The 19,912-nt window shown below is 37.3% G+C and overlaps 1 protein-coding gene across 2 annotated transcripts; it reads left to right on the top strand.

The window, feature by feature from the left end:
- Positions 1-1,308: 1,308 nt before the first annotated feature.
- Positions 1,309-15,054, top strand: LOC140148568 (solute carrier family 49 member A3-like). Of its 2 annotated transcripts, none has more exons than XM_072170569.1 (9): positions 1,309-1,704; positions 5,202-5,357; positions 8,298-8,594; positions 9,258-9,392; positions 10,168-10,284; positions 10,703-10,855; positions 11,828-11,985; positions 12,575-12,777; positions 13,827-15,054. In XM_072170569.1, exons 1-9 carry the CDS (start codon positions 1,531-1,533, stop codon positions 13,994-13,996), a joined length of 1,563 nt encoding a protein of 520 aa, XP_072026670.1. In that variant the 5' UTR covers positions 1,309-1,530; the 3' UTR covers positions 13,997-15,054. The 2 variants fall into 2 exon arrangements, with proteins under 2 accessions (XP_072026670.1, XP_072026669.1); XM_072170568.1 differs by lacking the exon at positions 5,202-5,357 and adding an exon at positions 4,971-5,129 and having other exon boundaries at positions 1,318-1,704.
- The last annotated feature ends 4,858 nt before the right edge of the window (positions 15,055-19,912 follow it).

The raw sequence follows: 19,912 nt of genomic DNA, 5'->3' as shown, positions 1-19,912 counted from the left end.
CACATTTATGGGCCGCCTTAATAAAACGCTCTAAAAAGGCTAAGGATAACAGTACAGAAACGCTTAAATATGCAAATTTTCCCGCACATTGCGCTCGCAACATACATGTAGGCCTACATCTAGACCATTTTATAAGGTTTGTAATTTGGGATCCCAAAAATTTGGCATGTTCAAGGGGGGGGGGGCAAAGAATTTTTGGCGGGCGAGAGGGGAGGGTGCACAGCGATTTTGGCGGGCTGAGGGGGGGCAGCGATTTTTGGCGAGCCATTTTGGAAATTGTTTTGGGGGGCTCATAATTATTGCACAGCCCCTAAACCATTTAAGGTTTGCAAATTGGGATCCCAAACATTTGGCATGTTCAAGGGGGGGCAAATTTTTGGCGATTTTTGGCGGGCGAGGGGGGGCAAGCGATTTTTGGCAAGTCGTTTGAAAATTTTATTCCCCCCAGGAGGCTCATAATTATTGCACAGCCCCTTTATTGCACCACCCCTAAGTTGACGGTCAAACGGTCTGCCAAAATTGCTTGCCCCCTCTTGGCCCACCAAAATCGCTTCCCCCCCCCTCGGCCTGCGAAAAATGCCTTCCCTCCCCCGTCCCCTTTGCACATTACAAACCTAAAACGGTCTAGATTACTGCGAGCGCAGCGGCAGGAAAATTTGCATATTTAAGCATTAGGGCCTATCGTACTGTTTTCCTTAGAGCGTAGCCTATTATTTAAAAGGTGCCCCATGAATAAGCCAAATCGGCATTAGAAGTTTGCAATGCATTGTGGGACAGTTTTTGCATTTTTAGGACACTTTGTCCTTTGACCTTTCACGGAAATTGTTTTTTGTACATACAAAATATAATCAAAAAAGTTTTACTTGAATAAAAACAAATCCAAAAAATATATTTATTATATAAGTTAATTATCTAAATATTTTTAATTGTAACATTATTAGAATAATAAAAAAGTAAATAATAATTAGAGTAATTTTTCCGAAATGTCAGAGGTCAAAGTGTCCTAAAAGTGCTCTCAAAAACCGGATGTCACTATGGCGATTAGGCTTATTGCTCCCCTTTTGGCTTGCCAAAATTGATTCCCCACCCCTTGCGGCTGGCCAAAATATTCCCCCCCACCCCACCCACTCAAACTGTTACTCTCCCATCAGGGCTCATAATTATTGCACAGCCCCAAAGTTAACCCCCTGGGAGTTAACCCACCCACCCACTGGTTGACCTTGGCGCCCGCGGTGCCCCTCCCACCAACCCATTTTACGAATTTCGTATAGGGTGAGTTTCCTGTCAATCCTAACGCTCTTTGACATGGGACAGGAATCTTGCCCGGAGACCATAAACACCAATACAACGCGAGTCATGCAATCAACCAGTCATGTGGTGGTGATGAGTAAGCTTACAATGTTTATCGTGTAACTGACTTTAAATTTCTGTAGTTTTAGTGGTAGCAACAAGGTCTGATTGTATGCCTGAAACATAGTCGAGAGCAAGACATTTTGTTTTTAGTACAAGTTGTTAGATCAGTGGAAGAAAATGGCGACAAATTACCAGCGGTTAGGCGGAGGAGAGCCAGCAAACCGTAGTGTACTGAACACATCAGTGAACACTAGTACAGAAGAATCGGGCAGCCGTATTCACTATCGTGTGTACAAACGAAGATGGTATGTCCTGGCGGTTCTCTGTGTACTCAACATATCAAATGCTATGGTAAGGAAAAGGGAAAGTAAATGAGTGAACATACTGCACACTAAGTCTTATTCAGATTTCATTTGACAGCTTAACCATCGCGTATACGTGCGCGACGTCAAGCGTGTGCATTGGACCTTGTGCAAATAATACGCGCTGGATGGCTAGCAGTACGCTTAATTTGTAAAAGGGAATTTGAATAAGACTTTATTAGCTAAAATACTAGTAATAGATTCTCGATCATGAGACTGAGTGTTCAATTTGTACGCAATGAATAGTAAGCACACAATGCTTGCCACTCATCATGCTCATGCTTGTACCATAAGTCATAACGCGATCGACGGTAACATTCCGAACTAACCAATCACGGCCACGACCTTGGGTTACTTGAGAACTCCAGCTTATTTGCACACGATAGTTACGCATTCGATGCTAGAGTGCATTGCTATCTTTTTCGGGGATAGCGGCGCAATTTTTTGCACCAGAGGTTATTTATTCTAGCTGTTAATGTTGAAAGTTGGATGAAAGTTATTTCGATGAGTCAACTTTAAAGGAGCAAGATTTGCCTATTTTGGACAGTTTAAAATTTTGCTGAAGTGTAATTTTAGCAAGATTTTTGATGCGATCGCCTGTCATGTTCGGCTGTGTTTACTTCTGATTGCTTTACACAGTGTCATGCTTCAGCGAATCCGACTAGATTTTGAATGCAATGGTCTCTAGCCTGTAGAATATGTGAAGCTATCGGTGAGCAAATTCTTGGCTAGACTTCTCGAGCAACCTTCGGGGCACAGTGTCGCTAGGCAGCTGACTTGGGGTCAAGGGCATGTCACGCTAGCGTGTTATTCCATGAAAAATGCGACATACGCAGTGCACGCTGCACACAGTATAAAGTAACCAAGCTCATGATCGAGAAATATAAATTATTACAGCTATAGCTCGAGATACTCTAGCTAAAATACAGGTTTACATTTAACCATTTTATATTATCTTTCTGTATTTCAGCTAGAGTGCCATAGTCATAGAAAACTCAGGTTTTTCTGAGAACAATACAAACAAGTAATCTTTTCATGAATTTAGTGACGTGACCTGGATGGTCATCATTTTTATTCACCATGTCCATATATTGAAGTGAGAAAGAGTTGAATAGATGCATATATTCGTCACAACAGAAATTAATAGAAATTAGCATTGTAGTTGTAGTCTCATGAATGCGCAACTAATCTATAGAAATAAGAAAACCCACTTTAGACGGGATGGGCTTGTGTCTGCTGCACACTGCGGGTGAACATCACATCACTGGCACTGCACGTTGTTGTTGCTTAAAAAAGGCTGTAAACGATAGTAATATTTGTTTTTACTATCCTCTACCGTGTGATAGACGACAGGCAGGTCTGATATCTTGAGTAGTGGATGCCGGCACATTCATAGTCAGTTAATTGTTTTAATAACTGTAAACTAATTTTTAAAGCAAAAATTAAGTTACTGTCATAAAAACTTGTTTATAACTTCACATCTTTTGTTGCGCATACTGCTAGCATATGTGCGAGTATTCCGCACTGCGTCTACGTACATACAATGTGATACATATGCACACCTCTAACACTCATGATGACATGGGAAGTTGGGGTCATTTACAGGCTGATAGACGACACGCAAAATCATGCGATTGTCAAATCAGATTATGTGTCTACGTAATACACCAATCCCACTGACTAAGAATGGACCATCAATAATTCCATCAGGCTATGGGAATGAAAGTTTTAGATTTGCATCTTACATGTACTTTTTCAAATCACATGCAGCCATTTTTCATTAGGTAGGCTTTGTCTGCAATGTTTTTGTTGACGAGTGCACAGATCGAAGAGCTATAGCGGAATACGGATATGATCTAATACTTGGGAGGCCCTAGACATGTTAGAGGTGCCGATTATTAAATAAAGGGTTCACAAGCAGCTTGTTGTTCTAGAACTTGTAATTTTGCATTTAGCATTGAGAAAGTCACATGGTTGCTGCAAAAAGAATGTACATGTAATGCCAAACCAGGTTCATGATCAGCTGATAATTTAAGAGATCAATAATGTTTATGTTAACTAATGTTAATTAGAATACCGTACCAGACTTTTTCAAGGACTTTAGGCCAAAAAATAAAGGTTTGTCTCAAAGCTCACATGTAGTTTGAAAACAAATGCAATAAAAAAAAATTTGTATTCCTGACTTTTTTTATGTTATTTTCGGGATGAACTTACAAAAAAAATTCTGCAAATTTCTATTTTTTTCAAATCTTGTGATTTCACAAATATGTGTGCGAGCTTTTAGACAAACCCTTTTTTTTGCCTTATCAAGTGGCCAGTATAATCCATTGTACCTTTGGTGATGGCTGTCAAATTATGTAATCAAAAACAACAATACACAGAAGGTAAAGGTAGTCAAACTTTCATGGGTAATCAAACTTTTAAGACAAAGCTAGGGTTCAAAGGTCAAGATATACAAGTACCTTGATCTTGCATGTGATAAATATGCACATGGGTTTTAAGTCTAGTATTATTATCACACATGGATGAACCATTATGACTATACAGGTTTTCATTAGTTTGTACAAAGGAAGAGGGGCCTTTCAAGATAGGATATTTTAGTTTGTTTAATACTCCCTGTCACAGTTGAGCTCATTCATTTCAGCAATTCCAATTTACTGTCTTTTTTTTTTAGCCTGCCCTTGATGTATGTTTCACACACATTTCTGATTGAAAGAGGAGAGGTCACCGTAGCCATTCAGTGTTCACTTTGAGGTCATGTTATATTTTTTAAGACAATAAAAATCAGATTGAATCACCATTTTGTATTGAGATATTGTAGTTTTGGCCAAAATTTCTGAGAAAAAAACCCATTTCATTTGGTGCATCAAAATTCTAGAAAATGAGGAAAGTTGGCATATTCCATTTTGAGATACAATCAAAAACAGTATATGGATTCCTATGTAAAATATATAAGAAAGTTGACCTTTGATCAACTATAACTTCACTTCCAGATGTCCGATGAAGCTGGTTGAGGTTTCATTTTAAAGCTGAAAGTGCATTCTTTCAAAAATCTGCATTAAACAGAAAATGATCTAGAGCCGACTTTACTACCACTTCGTGGTGGATGGTCACATTTGTCCTAATAAGTGTCAGGCCATTAGAGTATAGTGTATCATGCGTAGGTAGGGGTGGGTGGATGTGTGTCATGGCCCATATAAATGTTTACACAATTAATGTAAAATCTACATGTATGAAATCCCTTTTAAATACTAGGCATGGATAACTTTTGCTGCTGTTGCTGATTCTTCTGCTGCATACTACCACACCACCTTAGAGAACATCAACTGGCTGTCCGTTGTCTTTATGATAGCCAGCATCCCATTTGGGTTTCTAGCAGCATGGATGCTAGATACAGTTGGTCTTAGAGCAGGGGTAAGTGTACCATCAGCATTTGCATTGGTATTTCTAATATGTGCTGTATATTACCTACTGTGCATGTTTCAGGCTTGGATTACTGTTGCTCCAGTGGCAGATAAAGCAGCCGCATACTTTGGTGTATCCCTGGAGCAAATCAACTGGTTATCGATTATTTTTGGCTTAGGGATACCTGTAGGTTTCATTGCCTCCTGGGTTCTAGACACTTATGGTTTAAGAACAGGGGTAAGTAGTAGCTTGCATCATCATGGGATGGATGGAAAAATAACTTGGAGTATCTCTGCTGCTTCTTGCATTGTTATAGTGTTACATGCTACATTTTCAAATCTATGACCATTTATAAGTACTTTTTCCTCAACTTCGTTACAGGAATTGATTTTTTTATAAACAATTTGAATTGTTATTTTTTTCGGAAAAGTCGGAATACATTTATGTAGCAGGGCAATTCAATCGGCAAATTTTACTTCACAAAACCAGTAAGATTTACTTATTAATATTTCATCCATCTCATCATAGGACTTCATCATATCTGAGCATCTGATCCACTTTGAAAAGAGACTATATACACACAACCAGAAATCAGTTTCCCGGGAAACTGGTTCAGATGCTCAAATCTGATGAAATCCTCCAATGAGATGGAGTGGACAAAATATTAGTAAGTAAAAACTTGTTTTGTCAAGCAAAATTTGATGATTGATTTGAAATGTAAACCTGATGAATCTATTCACTAAAGCAGCAGGGATACAAATGTTAACTAAATCATTCATATAGTCATACTAATACATGCAAGCTACTTTCATGTACCACATTGTCAAGTCAAGTCAAGTAATACTTCATTAGATGTTCTTGTACAAAATAAATTAAAACATACTTACTCCCTATTCCAGCACTAATTTTTTGGTATTAAAAAATATTATCAAGTTCTGCCAAATGAAATATAGCTCATTCCTAATCATTCACTCAGTACTAAGTGGAGATTTATGTTTATTTTAAATTATTTGAGTTGACCTTTGCCACCATCTTGTGTTTGGTCACTACACATGTACATGTATAACTGATCATCCAAGAGACTTAAATATCATTATTATCAAAACTTAACATTCAGTATATCATTCTACATATAGACATTAAATACAAACACTTCAGTGGCGTAGCTGCAGGGGGGGGGGGGGCAGGGGGGAAATTCCCCCCTGGCATAAATTGGCTATTTGGGCCCCCACCCCTAGCGCTATTTGGGCCCCCGCCCCCTAGCGCAAGGAAAAAATAGGAAAAAGGAGAGAGAGGAAAAAAGGGAGGAGAGAGGCTTTTAGCATGTTTAGGGGGCTAGCTAGCGCTTATAATCCTTTTTTTTTTTTTTTTTTTTTGCTCTTCACTTTTTCAAACCACCGAAAAAAAAATTTGGTCACCTTTTCGGGCTGTTGAGGAAGGGGCAGCAAAATTTTTGTTTGGTGGATTTGGGCCTCCGCCCCATACAGCCTTGCCCCCCCCTGGAAAAAATCCCAGCTACGCCACTGAAACACTTCCAACTGCAATAGAAGGTCCTGGGTTAAACCATCTCTATATTCCACCCAATGATTGCTCTTTCACACTCTTGTACTTCCACAAGGTCTTGACTTAACCCATGAAGACAAATCAGTCCACATCTGTTCACTTCTGCTAACACTAACCTTAAAGTTAATTAGTGTTAAAATTTGAATGTTTGTTTGTATGATTAACCTTAACGTACTAAACCACACAAAACCACAATGCACAAGACATAGGCACGGGCAGGTATCCCACGTGGTGTGATTGTGTCGTCAAGCGAACAGTCATATGGTCGCGGAAAGCTTGGCCAAAACTGCACCCGAGAAAAACTCTTCTTCTTTCTTTCTTCCTTCCTTCTTTTCCTCCCCGCCCAGTGAGGCGTTAGGGTTAAGAACACCTTAATTTTCCTCCTATATGCAGGCATGAGAATTTTCAGTTTAAAAACTGAATTCAGTTTTTTATAGTCAAAATTTCCGCAACTTTATTTAATTTCAGCCTGTTTTTGGTACTTTTTGCCCAATTTCACGCGCATTTTCAGTTTTTTCAGGTTTTTTTAGGAAAGTGCAGTCTCATGCCTGTATATGTGTATCTTGACCCTAACTGTACTAAACCACACAAAACCACAATTCACAAAACATATGCACGGGCAGGTATCCCATGTGAAGTGATTGTGTCATCAAGCGAACAGTCATTTGGTCACAGAAAGCTTGGCTGGGCAGGCTTGATTCCGGGTCAGCATTATATAGGCGCCTCATTCAGCGATAAAACGTGTTACCGTTATAGTTCTTTTTATGTGATATCTGGAAGAGCAGTTGGACACTACTGAAGGACCTCGTCGAATACTAAATTCCTCAACAAAAGATCATTTGTGATATGTACATATTGTGTTGCATATCAATGGATAGCTACTTCATTCCCCTTTACAATGACTCCACATTTGAAACAATCACCTTTTTCACGCCTGAGTAGATGTCTTGTGAATGTAGTGGGGTCTCAAACAGAATGTGCCAAATTGACCATTCTGTGCAATATTAAAGCTGTACATCCCATATCTTCTAATGCAATCCTCCAAGATATGACAACGCTTGCCCCCACAGAGCAAGTGTAGTCAACGACTACAGAATATGTGAGTAGAGAGAATAGAATGGCCTGCCACAGCCCACACCTCAACCTGATTGAACATTTGTGGGACCAGCTTGGTTGTGCTGTACGTGCCACAATAGCCACAGTGAATGATCTGCGACAAATCCTGGTTGAAGAATGGAATGCCATCCCAAGCAATGTGTGACCAGGCTTTTGAGCAGCATGAGGAGGTGCCTGTGGCTGTTGTGGTTCCGTATGGTTTTTCCACCTGCTATATTGATGTCAGTTTGGCATATTCTGTTTGAGAACCCACTGCATTCACAAGATGTGTACTCAGCTGTGAGAAAGGTGATTGTTCCATTGTGGTGTCATTATAAAGGGGAATAAAATAGCTATCCATTGATATGCAACACATTCTGAATTTGTCACAAATACATGTAATCTGAGATACAAATCCAAACTTTTGTTGAGGAGTTTATAATAATTGGATGAAGATATCAGCTTGAATACTGAACTTGGTCAACATTTTGTATAAAAAAATCTCTCTTTCTCTTTCAGTTATTACTAGGAGCCTGGTTAAACATTATTGGTCTTGTTATACGCTACATTAGTTCTGTTCACAAAATTATACCAAGTGATTACAGTTTTTCAGTGGTAATTGTAGGACAGAGTATCTGCGCCATAGCACAACCGTTCCTTCTGTTTGCACCAACCAAACTTGCTGCACAGTGGTTTCCAGATAACCACAGGGCCATTGCAAACACAATTGGCTCTACATCCAATCCATTTGGACTTCTGGTAGCATTTGCTTTATGTTCAGTGATAGTGAAAAATGATGGTGATATTCCAAATTTGGTAAGTACATCATGGTTTCCAGATAACCACAGGGACATTGCAAGCAAATTTGTTCCTATAATCAATCCATTTGGACTTCTGGTCTCATTTACAAAAAAAAATGGTGAAGTGTGTCAGAGGAAATTCAATTGCTTATTGTAAAAGACATTTTATTTCGATTCTTTCATCACTAAATTGACCTTATCTAAATAATGTTTGTTGCAAGTCTGTGGAGGTATACATAACAACTGTAGTCTATATGGCTTCTTCGAGGCAGTAATTTAGATATAGTTTTTTATTGTTTCTCTAAATGTAATGATGATAAGTATATAAAAGTGTACATTTTCAGAAAGGAAATGATGCAAGGAATCCAACTAGCCTAACAGTTTCCTGCAAAAATGAGCAACAAATGTATTTCACTTTACTGCCATGAGGAAGGCATACAGACTATAGACCAAATCTCATTTGAAGTGCTAAAAATATGTGTGGATATGAAAATAAAGTAAATGTATCATAATGGAGCAACATTTTCCCACAATTAATTGTGTTTTTCCTTATAGCTGAGGAAAGAAAGTGTCCCTCCAAATAGCAATTTTCCTCAGAAATAATATCTAGATTTCCTCAGATCCATGACATGGGTTAATGTAACATTTTCTCTATTATCTCTTTCTTGTTTATTTCCAGTTATTATACTTTACAATTCCTGGTGCTGTTGGTGCATTAATGGTCACATTGGGTATGTGGAGTTCAATTCCTCCCACACCTCCAAGTGCTAGTGCTGCTGACAGACATGAGTCTTTCTTCCAAGGATTAAAAAAGGTACAATCTCAAATCTTGGGGAAAATGCTTGTTCTTTAATATTTATTTCTGCTGTTTTAAGAGTATTGAGCAAATTTTGAACAGAAATGTGGGCATATGAAGAAAAATCTAGAAATGTGAAAAAAAAAAATCTTTACATCTCCAGAATTGGATTATGACATTTCATCATAAAAAGAGCTAAAGCATTTTTTAAGGAAGGGGCGATACCCCTATCCTATTCACCAGACAAGCTTCTGTAAATCAAATGTCCAAGCACAAGCATTGACCAAGGGCCAATTTGATGTTCAGGAAATTGAGCAATTACCGAATAATGAATTTATTATCAACATTTACATCAGTGGATGTCCTAAAAATGCACTTTGTGTCAAATTAAATACAAATAAGATTTGCAAAAAACAAAATTATCTGCAAGTGATGCCTCGCAAGCTATTATATATAGTAAAAATTTCATTTGAATGAACACAGCTGCCAACAGCGTGATGATTGTCCATGTACACTGTGTGATGAATGCATACATATGCGTAACATAATTTGCGATTGGTTGGTATTTTCATTATTGTCTCCAAAGGCACGTGTTAGTGTTGTATTTTGAAATATGCGACATACGATCACGGTCGGATCATATGCGTCTTTTGGCAACTGTTCATTCAAATGAAATTTTTACTATAGTGTTTATTATTGTTGTTGTTATATTGATGATGAAAAAAGAAATGATGTGAAAAATGTTTTCTACAAAACTTTGATGTTGTTATATCTGTTATTCTGTCTTCATCAGATCATTAGGAGTGGGCCATTCATACTTCTTGTGATATGTTTTGGAGCTGGATTTGCTCTATTTTCCACAGTGACATCAATCGTAGAAGAAATACTATGCGCACGGGGCTATAATGATGTAAGTCTGATTTAAATGTTGTGTTTTGAGTTTGAAATATGAAAAGGCTTACTTAAAAAGGTGTTTTTCTTTTAGTATTATAGATCTTTGCTTATGAATGGCAAGACCTTATAAACATATCAACACAAGTGGTTTTCATGGATCACTCTTCACCAGATGCATACAGTGTCTTCCAGGCTTCATCTATAACATGCTATTGTGCATAGATGTTTGAAGAGGTGTAGACACATGAGTAAATAATTGTTGCAAACTATTCTAGTATCATAATTGGATGACTGCAAGTCATGTAAATCTGTCAGCAAATTATGACCAGGCTATATCATTAATCAATCAAATCGATGGGGGTACAGTTGTATGGTGGTCAAGGAACCAATCAATCAATCAATCGACCTTTACTCTCCATTTGATTTTCTTACAGTCCTTTTCAGATTTATGTGGTGCATTAATGATTGGCTGTGGTATGGTCGGTGCTTTAATAGCTGGACTTTTAGTGGACAAATACAGAAATTTTGAAGAGATGGCCAAAATTGGGTTTGCTATGACTTCCCTGAGCTTCATAGTCTTTGCAGTGGTGAGTATTATTAACATTGGGTAAAATTATGTATACTCTCAACATCAGTATGATGTGAGAGAAAGATAAAATCACCTGAGATTAAGAGTAACAATTGATTAAGCACTGGAATATTGAGAGAGATCAAAATATGACTTATACAAGTCAATAGACGGCAAAAGGTGAGCGAATTTTAAACATGGTACGTAAACACATAATGTCATGTGATTCAGTCGTAACCAATCAGTACTCTTGAATGGCACCAAGTTGACATAATACGTACCTCATTCATTCATCTAGTGCTGTCTACTTTCTTCATTCTTAGTTTAAGACTAAAAGAGGTAGAACCAAACAGTACTGACTCTGCCATGTTTGTGTGTTATTGCAAACCTCAGATAATTTCACTATGATCCTGGTGTACCATAAAATGTGCACTAAGCGCTGAGTGCGCAAACCTTAGTTATGCTCAAGCTTAAAGATGCATATTATAGTACCATTTTGGCTATTTACAAAAAAATGTTGGAGGTACTCTATTTGCCCTCTATGATTGACAAACCAATAATGGCAGATTTACTGTAGTGTTACACACAGGGTATATTCTTTGGGTATAAAGTTTGATCAGCTTGAAATCGATGGGCATTATAACATCATGGATTAATATTGATACATTTTATCAATTGTCTTGTAACATCTCACTAGAAGCATTATGAATTATCAAACCTAGTCCTATACTTCGTTTACTTTCTTTAACACACAAAATATAGACCAGGCAGGTCAACTATAGCACTCTTAACGTGGGTCTACTTTTCGGCATAGTGGTAAAAGCCTACCATTTCCGCCGATTACGAGCTGATTAGCACTCTTAACGTGGGTCTACTCTTCGGCATAGTGGTAAAAGCCTACCATTTCCCGCAGATTACGAGCTGATCAAACTATAATAATTTTGATGAGACATGATAATTTGACAAGATATATTTTTGTTATGTCTTCCAGTTTTCACATATGAGAGATAAAGAGCCGTACATCATTACCAGTCTGTCATTGTTAGGTTTATTTGGCTTTGGTATATATCCAGTGTGTCTTGAGCTTGGCGTTGAGTGTGTATATCCAGTATCAGAGGGAACATCAGCTGGTTTTATGGCCATGTCAGGGTAAGAAATGTACTCCTTTAAAAATAAAAACAGTGCAAAGAAATTTATCTTGAATTATATCTTAAGAGGTATGATGTACATGTATTAAAGCAGTAATATATGTATAATTACATGTATAATTGGACCTGTATGCGTGTTGCACCTTGATTAAGGTGCTTCACCTCAATTACTCCTCTCTACCCTGGGGTCCATGTCACTAAACGTTTTACCCATCGTAACTCAAGTAACCATTCTCAAAGTTACGAATACATAATGGTCCCTGTAAATCCCTATTAGTTATGTTAGTAAGTTTAGTGAAATGGAACTTACTCGTCGTAAGTTACAAATGATTTCGAGACTTACGAAGCTTCGTAAAGTTTAGTGAAATGGACCCCAGGTGTATAATGGGTACTGGCATTCTTTAATGCTGTGAAGGTAACAGACTCACTGTGGAGGTGTACCGATCCCCTTACAGCAACATTATATGGAGGAATCTAGCCCAATCGCCAATGAAAAACGGATGGGCACTAAGTTCACTGTTTATATACAGGTATGCCTCCCCAATACTTCTACCTCAAATATATATTATCTTTTTATTCTTTTGTTGTAGGCAAGTACAAGGCATGTTATTAATATTTGTCTATAATGGGTTGTCAACCAAGCTATCTCCGGCTGAAATGCAATATCAACAGTGCAATGGGACATCATCAACTAATGGGACCAACTCATTCTCTCATAGTATGTATTCAAACCACAGCATGTATTCAAAATTTATGCAGACATCCTCAAGTACACAGCCAATGGATACTACAGGTGAGTAATTAATGCATGCAGTAACTCATGTGAAAATGAAAAGTGCAGATTTAAAATAGGATATAGTTAAAGGCTGTCTTGGGAAGAAAGAAGATGAAGAGAAAAATTGTTTTCCTTGGCCCAGTTTTGAACCACAGACCCATTAGATGTGGAGCACAATACCGGGCATAGCAAGCCATGACTGTTTATGCTTCACAGCCAGCTTTTTCATGTGTATGTATATGTGTGCTGTGATGATTGCGCAATTGGATCACATGATATGGTTGCTTGGGCTTGTTGTCGCTTTGTGCTGTAGTATATATTTTGTAGTGCACAGGGCGGTTACAAGGCAGCCTTTGCATATCACATTTGGCACCTGAACTCTTCCATATCGTTGGTGATTAGTCATAGTTACAAGAGTACCGGTACAGAATGTTGTTAGTACAATTCAGACATTTGTGACATTTATTTCAAGTTTTTGTGCATTCAAGGAGCTTGAACCTGGATTCTTCGTTCTATGGTCTAATCCAAAGTCACATCCTTTCAACTTATGCATGTTAATAAGATGCACAAAATCAGACAAGCTGCTGTCTGCTGTAACTCATAATTGTGACATATTAGTCCGGCTGCCAAACTCAATTTTGCCACAAAAGCTTGTTTTTGTGTCCATAGTTTTGTTTTTGATGGATATTGCTTCTCAAGACCCCCAACTTCAAAAAAAAAAGTTTACTGGAACTCTGTCAGCATTGAGCATTTTGAGATATGGTTGTTCAAAGTTCACACAGAGGTCAAAGTTCAAACTGCTCAAATGCTGTTGAAAAGTTCCCCAAATTATTCCTCTTGTCATGGCGATCTAGAAAAAGTATACTTTCACCTATCTGTGACATACCCTTCTGGAGTTATAAGCAAAAAGGTCAAAGGTCAGGATTTGACCTCCACATGGGCCAGATCATGTCACATAATTATGATCCACTCAGGCCAATGTTGTATGTATGGTTTGCTTTTGTTACCAATGCATTTTTCATTTACTTAAATTACGGTATGTGCCTCTTCTCTTTTTTATATTACAGTGACAGTACTGGTGTATGCAGGCTACCTTGTGTTAGCTACTGTGATATTTATTCTATTCTTCCGTACGGAATACAAGCGTATGAGAGCAGAGCACTTTTCTGCTGCAGACCATGTACTCAACTACAGCTCAAGAAATATTATACAACAAAATAGAAGTATATATTCATAGCAGTATATTTGATGTGGTAAATCTTGGTAAGAAATAAACACTGCCAGTTCAATGCAAAGCCGCAATTCTTTGAGTCAACACACACGATTTAGTACTACGCACACTGGATCAGGCACTGACATCACTGTCTCAAAGAGGTCAACCAAATGGACCATAGTTAACAAGTTAAGATTCAAATGCAAAAGCTGATAAACGCCATTTTAAAACTTTTTGCATCAACTTGTAGCAGGCTACCAACGTCTGCCTAATATTAATATTATGCTAGCGTTTAACAGACACCCTACTGTAAAAAATCTATTTTTGAAACTGATCAAAAATAAGAAACATATTTATTATTTTCTGATTATGTTCTTTATATCTCAATCAAGAAAAATGGATATATTTTGGCATCTGAACCTGGCTGCAAAGTTTATTCAAGATGAAGGCTGATTTGGGTGCTGCCACTTTTATAGAGGTGTCCCAATAGAAGTATACAGTGTTCGAATTTAGGAAAAATAAATGGTTGTCCCACGGACAACCAGATTACAATTTCTGGTTGTCCGTCTAAGTTTTTGGTTGTCTGTAGGCCTACAAATGTGACTTTTGGCTAGATTTATGGTTGTCCGGCGGACAACCGAATCAGTATTTTTGGTTGTCCTGCGACTTTTTTAGTTGTCCCGGGCAACCGGACAACCAAAATTTCGAACGCTGGAAGTATACTATTGAATGTTCTTGATGAACTGATCTGGTTGCAAAGTTTATTCTAGATGTAGGCTAATTAGGGTGCTGTACCCTTTTAGGAATACCACTGAATGTGGATAATTTATGGAGTTTATGACAGGTGTTTGACCATCATCACAATGCAAGATTTTGGTATTAGAAGAAAGCTCATATTTTTCTCACTACCCCGTAAACCTGGTATACATATATCTTAACTGCTGGAGTAATAGAACTCTCAAAACTTGGAAACATATTGTTTTAATAGTAGGCCTCAATTTAAGATAGAAAACAAGATGATCACTCATATTTATGCAATCATGTGATCAGCAATATGCTGTATTATAATCCGATTTAATTGCGATATAATATCTCAGGAATAATTTGTAAATATTGGCTATGCAAAAGGAGGACATTCAGATTTATGTACCGTAACCACTCGGGTATAAGCCCACCCCCCTAGATGGCAGATTTCACTTCAAAAATGTGGGTGGGCTTATAAACGGGGAAGGGCTAATGCTTGAATTTAAAAATAAGAACAATCACCCCCATTTGTATATGCCCAATGTACCAGTAATTTCTATCTTCTATGTCAATTTCTTAAAATTATAAGTGTGAAATGTTAATTATCAACTGATATTTTTTATAGTTGTTCTTAAATATGAGAGCAAAGCATTGACTTGATTTAAGAACTTAGCCAAAATTTAGTACTGGGCTTATACCTGAGTGCACCCTTGTTCCCAGAATGTTTTGAAAAATAGGGGGTGGGCTTATAGCCAAAGGTGGGCTTATACCCGGGTGGTTACGGTAATAACAGAATGTGACACAATATACTCCACTCAGCCAATATCAGGCTAATGCTGGGTATTTTGAATTTGAGTAGCTGACACACACACACACCCACAAATAATTGAAAATATAAACTTCGCCACCATGTATGGTAGAGACACAGGGTTTTAGTAAATCGCAAAGCTCCCGATGATACTACCATGATAAATCAATTATCCAAAATTACTATGTTGGCCTGAGTGGATCACATTAAGCATGTTTTATATAGTGGGAGCATAATGTGACGTCTCACATCAAAAGCAGACACTTTTGGGCAGGATCGTAAATGGAGAAATAACCAAAAATCTGCCAGGGGGTGATTTTTTTCACAATTTGGGAATGTTGCGAATTTGTGATGTTATTAATGTTTAAAATATTGTCTGATAGTTTCAGATCGGAATATAACTGGCATCTTGTTGTATTTTTTGAGACATTTTTTAAGGTAATTCGTACTCTCAACATTGTCAATAATATTTTTAAAGGCCGATATCTCAATTTCACAATACCATAATTTAGGAACTCGATATCTTCGCTTAGGAATGTCCGATTTCATTTGGGAAAATGGCGGTGTGTAGCAAAATATCTCTATATTTAAGATAAGTAAAAACCTCAAAATTGATAACCTGCCTAAAACTGTCTCCTTTTGACATTGCTTATACCAAAGTATAAATTCTGTCCGGGCAGAAATTGTCCGGAAGCTCTGGACTATAAACACCAGCTGTATTGGGATGTACTGAACATCAATATCCTTCTAAAGACATGGATATTGGCACACCATAAACAAGCGAGGATATATATGGTGGCGGTCATTCAACACCTCAAGGAATCATATGTGCAATTTGATATCTATAAACAGCACCAAATGCAGTATATATATCAGAACTGTTGTAAACGATGTGCTCAAAATATTTACTATAAAACACACTTATAACTTGAGTCATTTTGCATGGACAAAATAACCCAGGATTTTCAAGTTTTACATTGTTTTTAGAGTTGCTTGTTATGTGGCAGCAACTTAGTGGCGTAGCATGAGTGATCCTATGAGGGGGCACCAATCATGATGGGGGGAACTAGGTCTGATGGGGGGGGGGGCATAGGCCTTTATTCAGCAATTTTCCTTTGGGATTTTCTAAATTTTAATATTGATGGGGGATGTGCCCCTATGATGCTACACCAAAGCAGCAACTTATTGCATGTATTGTAAACATATTGTAATATATTTTTGTTATTGTTACATTTGGAATATATAATTTCAAATATTCAGTTGAAGTAGACTTGATGATGTTACATGCTACAGGCATGTATAATTTATATAATCATGACAAAGAATCACTGCATAATGTGATTATGTAATGTAATGAGCATTTTTTTCTTTTTGTAAAGTGCTGTGATATTTCTTTTTGTTGTAAGAGCACTATAGAAGAGAAATGCTCTCGTATGCAGGCATGAGAATTTTCAGGCTTGAATTCAGGGATTTTTGTTATCCGAACTGACAAATTTGTATATCTTTCGGAGCGATTGCCAAATAGGGTGCAACTCTATTATTCTTATTACAAGACTGCCCTACCCAACCATAAACCCTAACCTCTGTAAACGAGGATTGGACTCAAGTCGAGCAAGTTGCACCCTATTCGGTAATTGTACCTTTTTTTTCAGCCTGTTGGGCCTTTTAAGGCTGAATGCACACACTTTTTCAGGCAGTTTCAACAAAGCTATTCATTCTGCGTATGTATGTGTGATTATTGCTGTTGCATAATGTGCAGCAAAATCAACATTATAATGGAGAATAGAATAGTGTATATTGTTCTCTTTTGGCAAATATTTAATTCTCGATGTTGAGAGGATGTACCTTCTGTGCACTGTTGCAACAGCGTACCTTTCATGGAATAACACAATTGCACAACCTACATGCCTGAACCTTGACCTTGCCTATCAAGGACCTTATGCAAAGACCGTGATTGGTCAATTCTCAAATGTTGCGCTTGCTATGTAAGCATGTGGTCTTTTCATAGTACGCTCGACGCAGCCTACCCAAGTTGGCTCTCATGATCGAGAATTAGATATTTTGCCTATAGTATTCAGTAATCAGGGTAACTGCTGAATTAAATGACCTCTCTTGAAATCAATTTCAAGACTGCAAGTTCCGCAAAATTATCCGGTTGCTTAGCCATTTTTTAATATTTTGCACCTGCATCGGACTGGTCTGGCTTGTCATGCCATTTAAAAAAGTAGCTATTGCTCACCAGTAAAGGTATCTATTACATCGATATAGAATAATAACTAGATAACTAAAGGACCAATCACAGGACGAGCTAGCTGGCGGAATGGCGACCATGTGCTAATTAGGAGATTGTTGTTTATGTCCGTGGCGTCATTTTTTTCCAAAAATTTTGTGCGAAAAATGACGAACAATTTCAGTTTTTTTTCCATTACTGTTATATTGGGAAAACCATATAGCTGTGGAGTTAGTCCAATATGTTAGGAAAATATTCAAACCGAGGACACCATGTTGATACTGGCTAAATAAGCTGTATTTTCACTCGTAAGGGTGACTGTCACTGTTGCAATTTCGTCATTTTATTTTTCACAGACGAAATGAGAAGATTTGACCTTTGAGGTCATTTAGTAGAAATGTTTACCAGTCGTTTTGATTTTCGTAACAACAGTTCGCCCTTTGAAAAGTGAACTTCGCCGTACGTGGTGCGAAACTTTCTTGCCACCACTTGCCAAGTTTTCTTACGGTGCTTCCCGAACTTTTTATCGTGTGGTTGATCAGTGCATGAGCGCATTGAGCGGTAATGACACACGGCACCAGGGCATTCGCTTAACTGGCTTGATCTATTAAACCTTGTGATTGTAGTCATCAGCAATGAATGATGTAGAACTTAGAAGACCATCCATCGGATCAGTCACTACATGTGAATGATCTCAATGGGCTATTCCACTTGAAATCCATGCACCCCCCATGTCCTTCCACACAGGGAGTGTGCATTTCAAATGGGGTTACCTGAATGGGCGACACCATTTGAATTCTGCACCGCTGTTTGGGAGATTAAATACATGTGGGTGTATGGATTTCAACTGGAATACTCCAATATCTGCAACTGTTGGTTTGTTTCATCAACCATACTTTCACCATATTCCATATCTGGAGTATCAGTTTGCAACTTACAGCAGTTTCTCTTTGTAATGTGAAAAGTTGAAATAATTATGATGCATTTTGTTATTTTTGTAGTAATTTGTACCAAAAAGAAAACTCTTTATTTTATGGATGCATCAACTATTTTTTATGTTCAACCATTTTTTATGTTCAACAATTTTTTATGTTCAACAATTTTTTATGTTTTTTTATGTTCAACAGTTTTTTATGTTCAACAATTTTGTATATAAATTATATGAAAAAGGGATTGAATGAGAAACAGGAGAGAAAATTCTGTTGCTCATGTTATTTGAAAAATGTTTGATGTACATGTATATTAATTGTCAATCAGGTATCTTTCATGAATTTAAAAATAAGTGCAAGCATAAATTACCAGTATTTGCCTGGCTGCAAATTGTACATCATAAAATTATGAACAATTAAGAAATATAAAATAATTGACCAACTTGGAATATTACTAATCTGTGATAGCAGTAGCTTGAATCATGTGCTGCTGAGAAGGCTGGTTAAAATCAGGTATAGCTGTTTGTGTTTGTATTTGTCAACAAATGCTGAAATAATTTCATATATACATGTACCAAGTTACATACCCCTGAGACAACAATCTCAAAGCCTTAATTTGTAATACATTCTAAATGTATGTTTTGTAGAATTTTTACAGAGCCCAGAGAGGGTTCTGAAAATGAATGCATATTTGCTTTGGGGTAGAATAATGGCAAATTACACATGCCAAAATTGCTAATTGTGCATTTTCAGACCTGTAATATTTTTGTTTATGGTGGGTCACCTGTTCTGGTGTCCATTTCACAAACTTTGTAACCCATTGTATCACAAGTTTGATGATTGTAGTAATACTATTACTTTGATAGGTTGCTGTTATAAATCTGTAGATGTGAATAAATGACAAGATTGATGAAGTCCTACAAATGATACTAGTTTTCTTAAGGATTTGTTGATTACATTTCTCCTCTGCTCTCATTTTGACCCAATGAATACCCGTTGTTTAACAGAAACTAGGTCATAGGATTTCAACAATCTTTTGGTTTAGTGGTGTCGTATCTTGCCATGGTTTTTGCAACTTATGAAGCATGTGAAATAGATCTTGGTAAAAAGCAAATTATATAGAATTACTGATGTACGAAATCAAAGACAGATATGATAAGAGTATATAAATTTAGCACTGAGAAATGTGTAAAATACTTGCAAAGATTATGTCAATGTAATAAAATAAT

Source organism: Amphiura filiformis, chromosome 3, assembly GCF_039555335.1.
Source record: "Amphiura filiformis chromosome 3, Afil_fr2py, whole genome shotgun sequence".
NCBI lineage: Eukaryota > Metazoa > Echinodermata > Ophiuroidea > Amphilepidida > Amphiuridae > Amphiura > Amphiura filiformis.
This window is presented reverse-complemented; position numbering and strand designations above follow the sequence as displayed.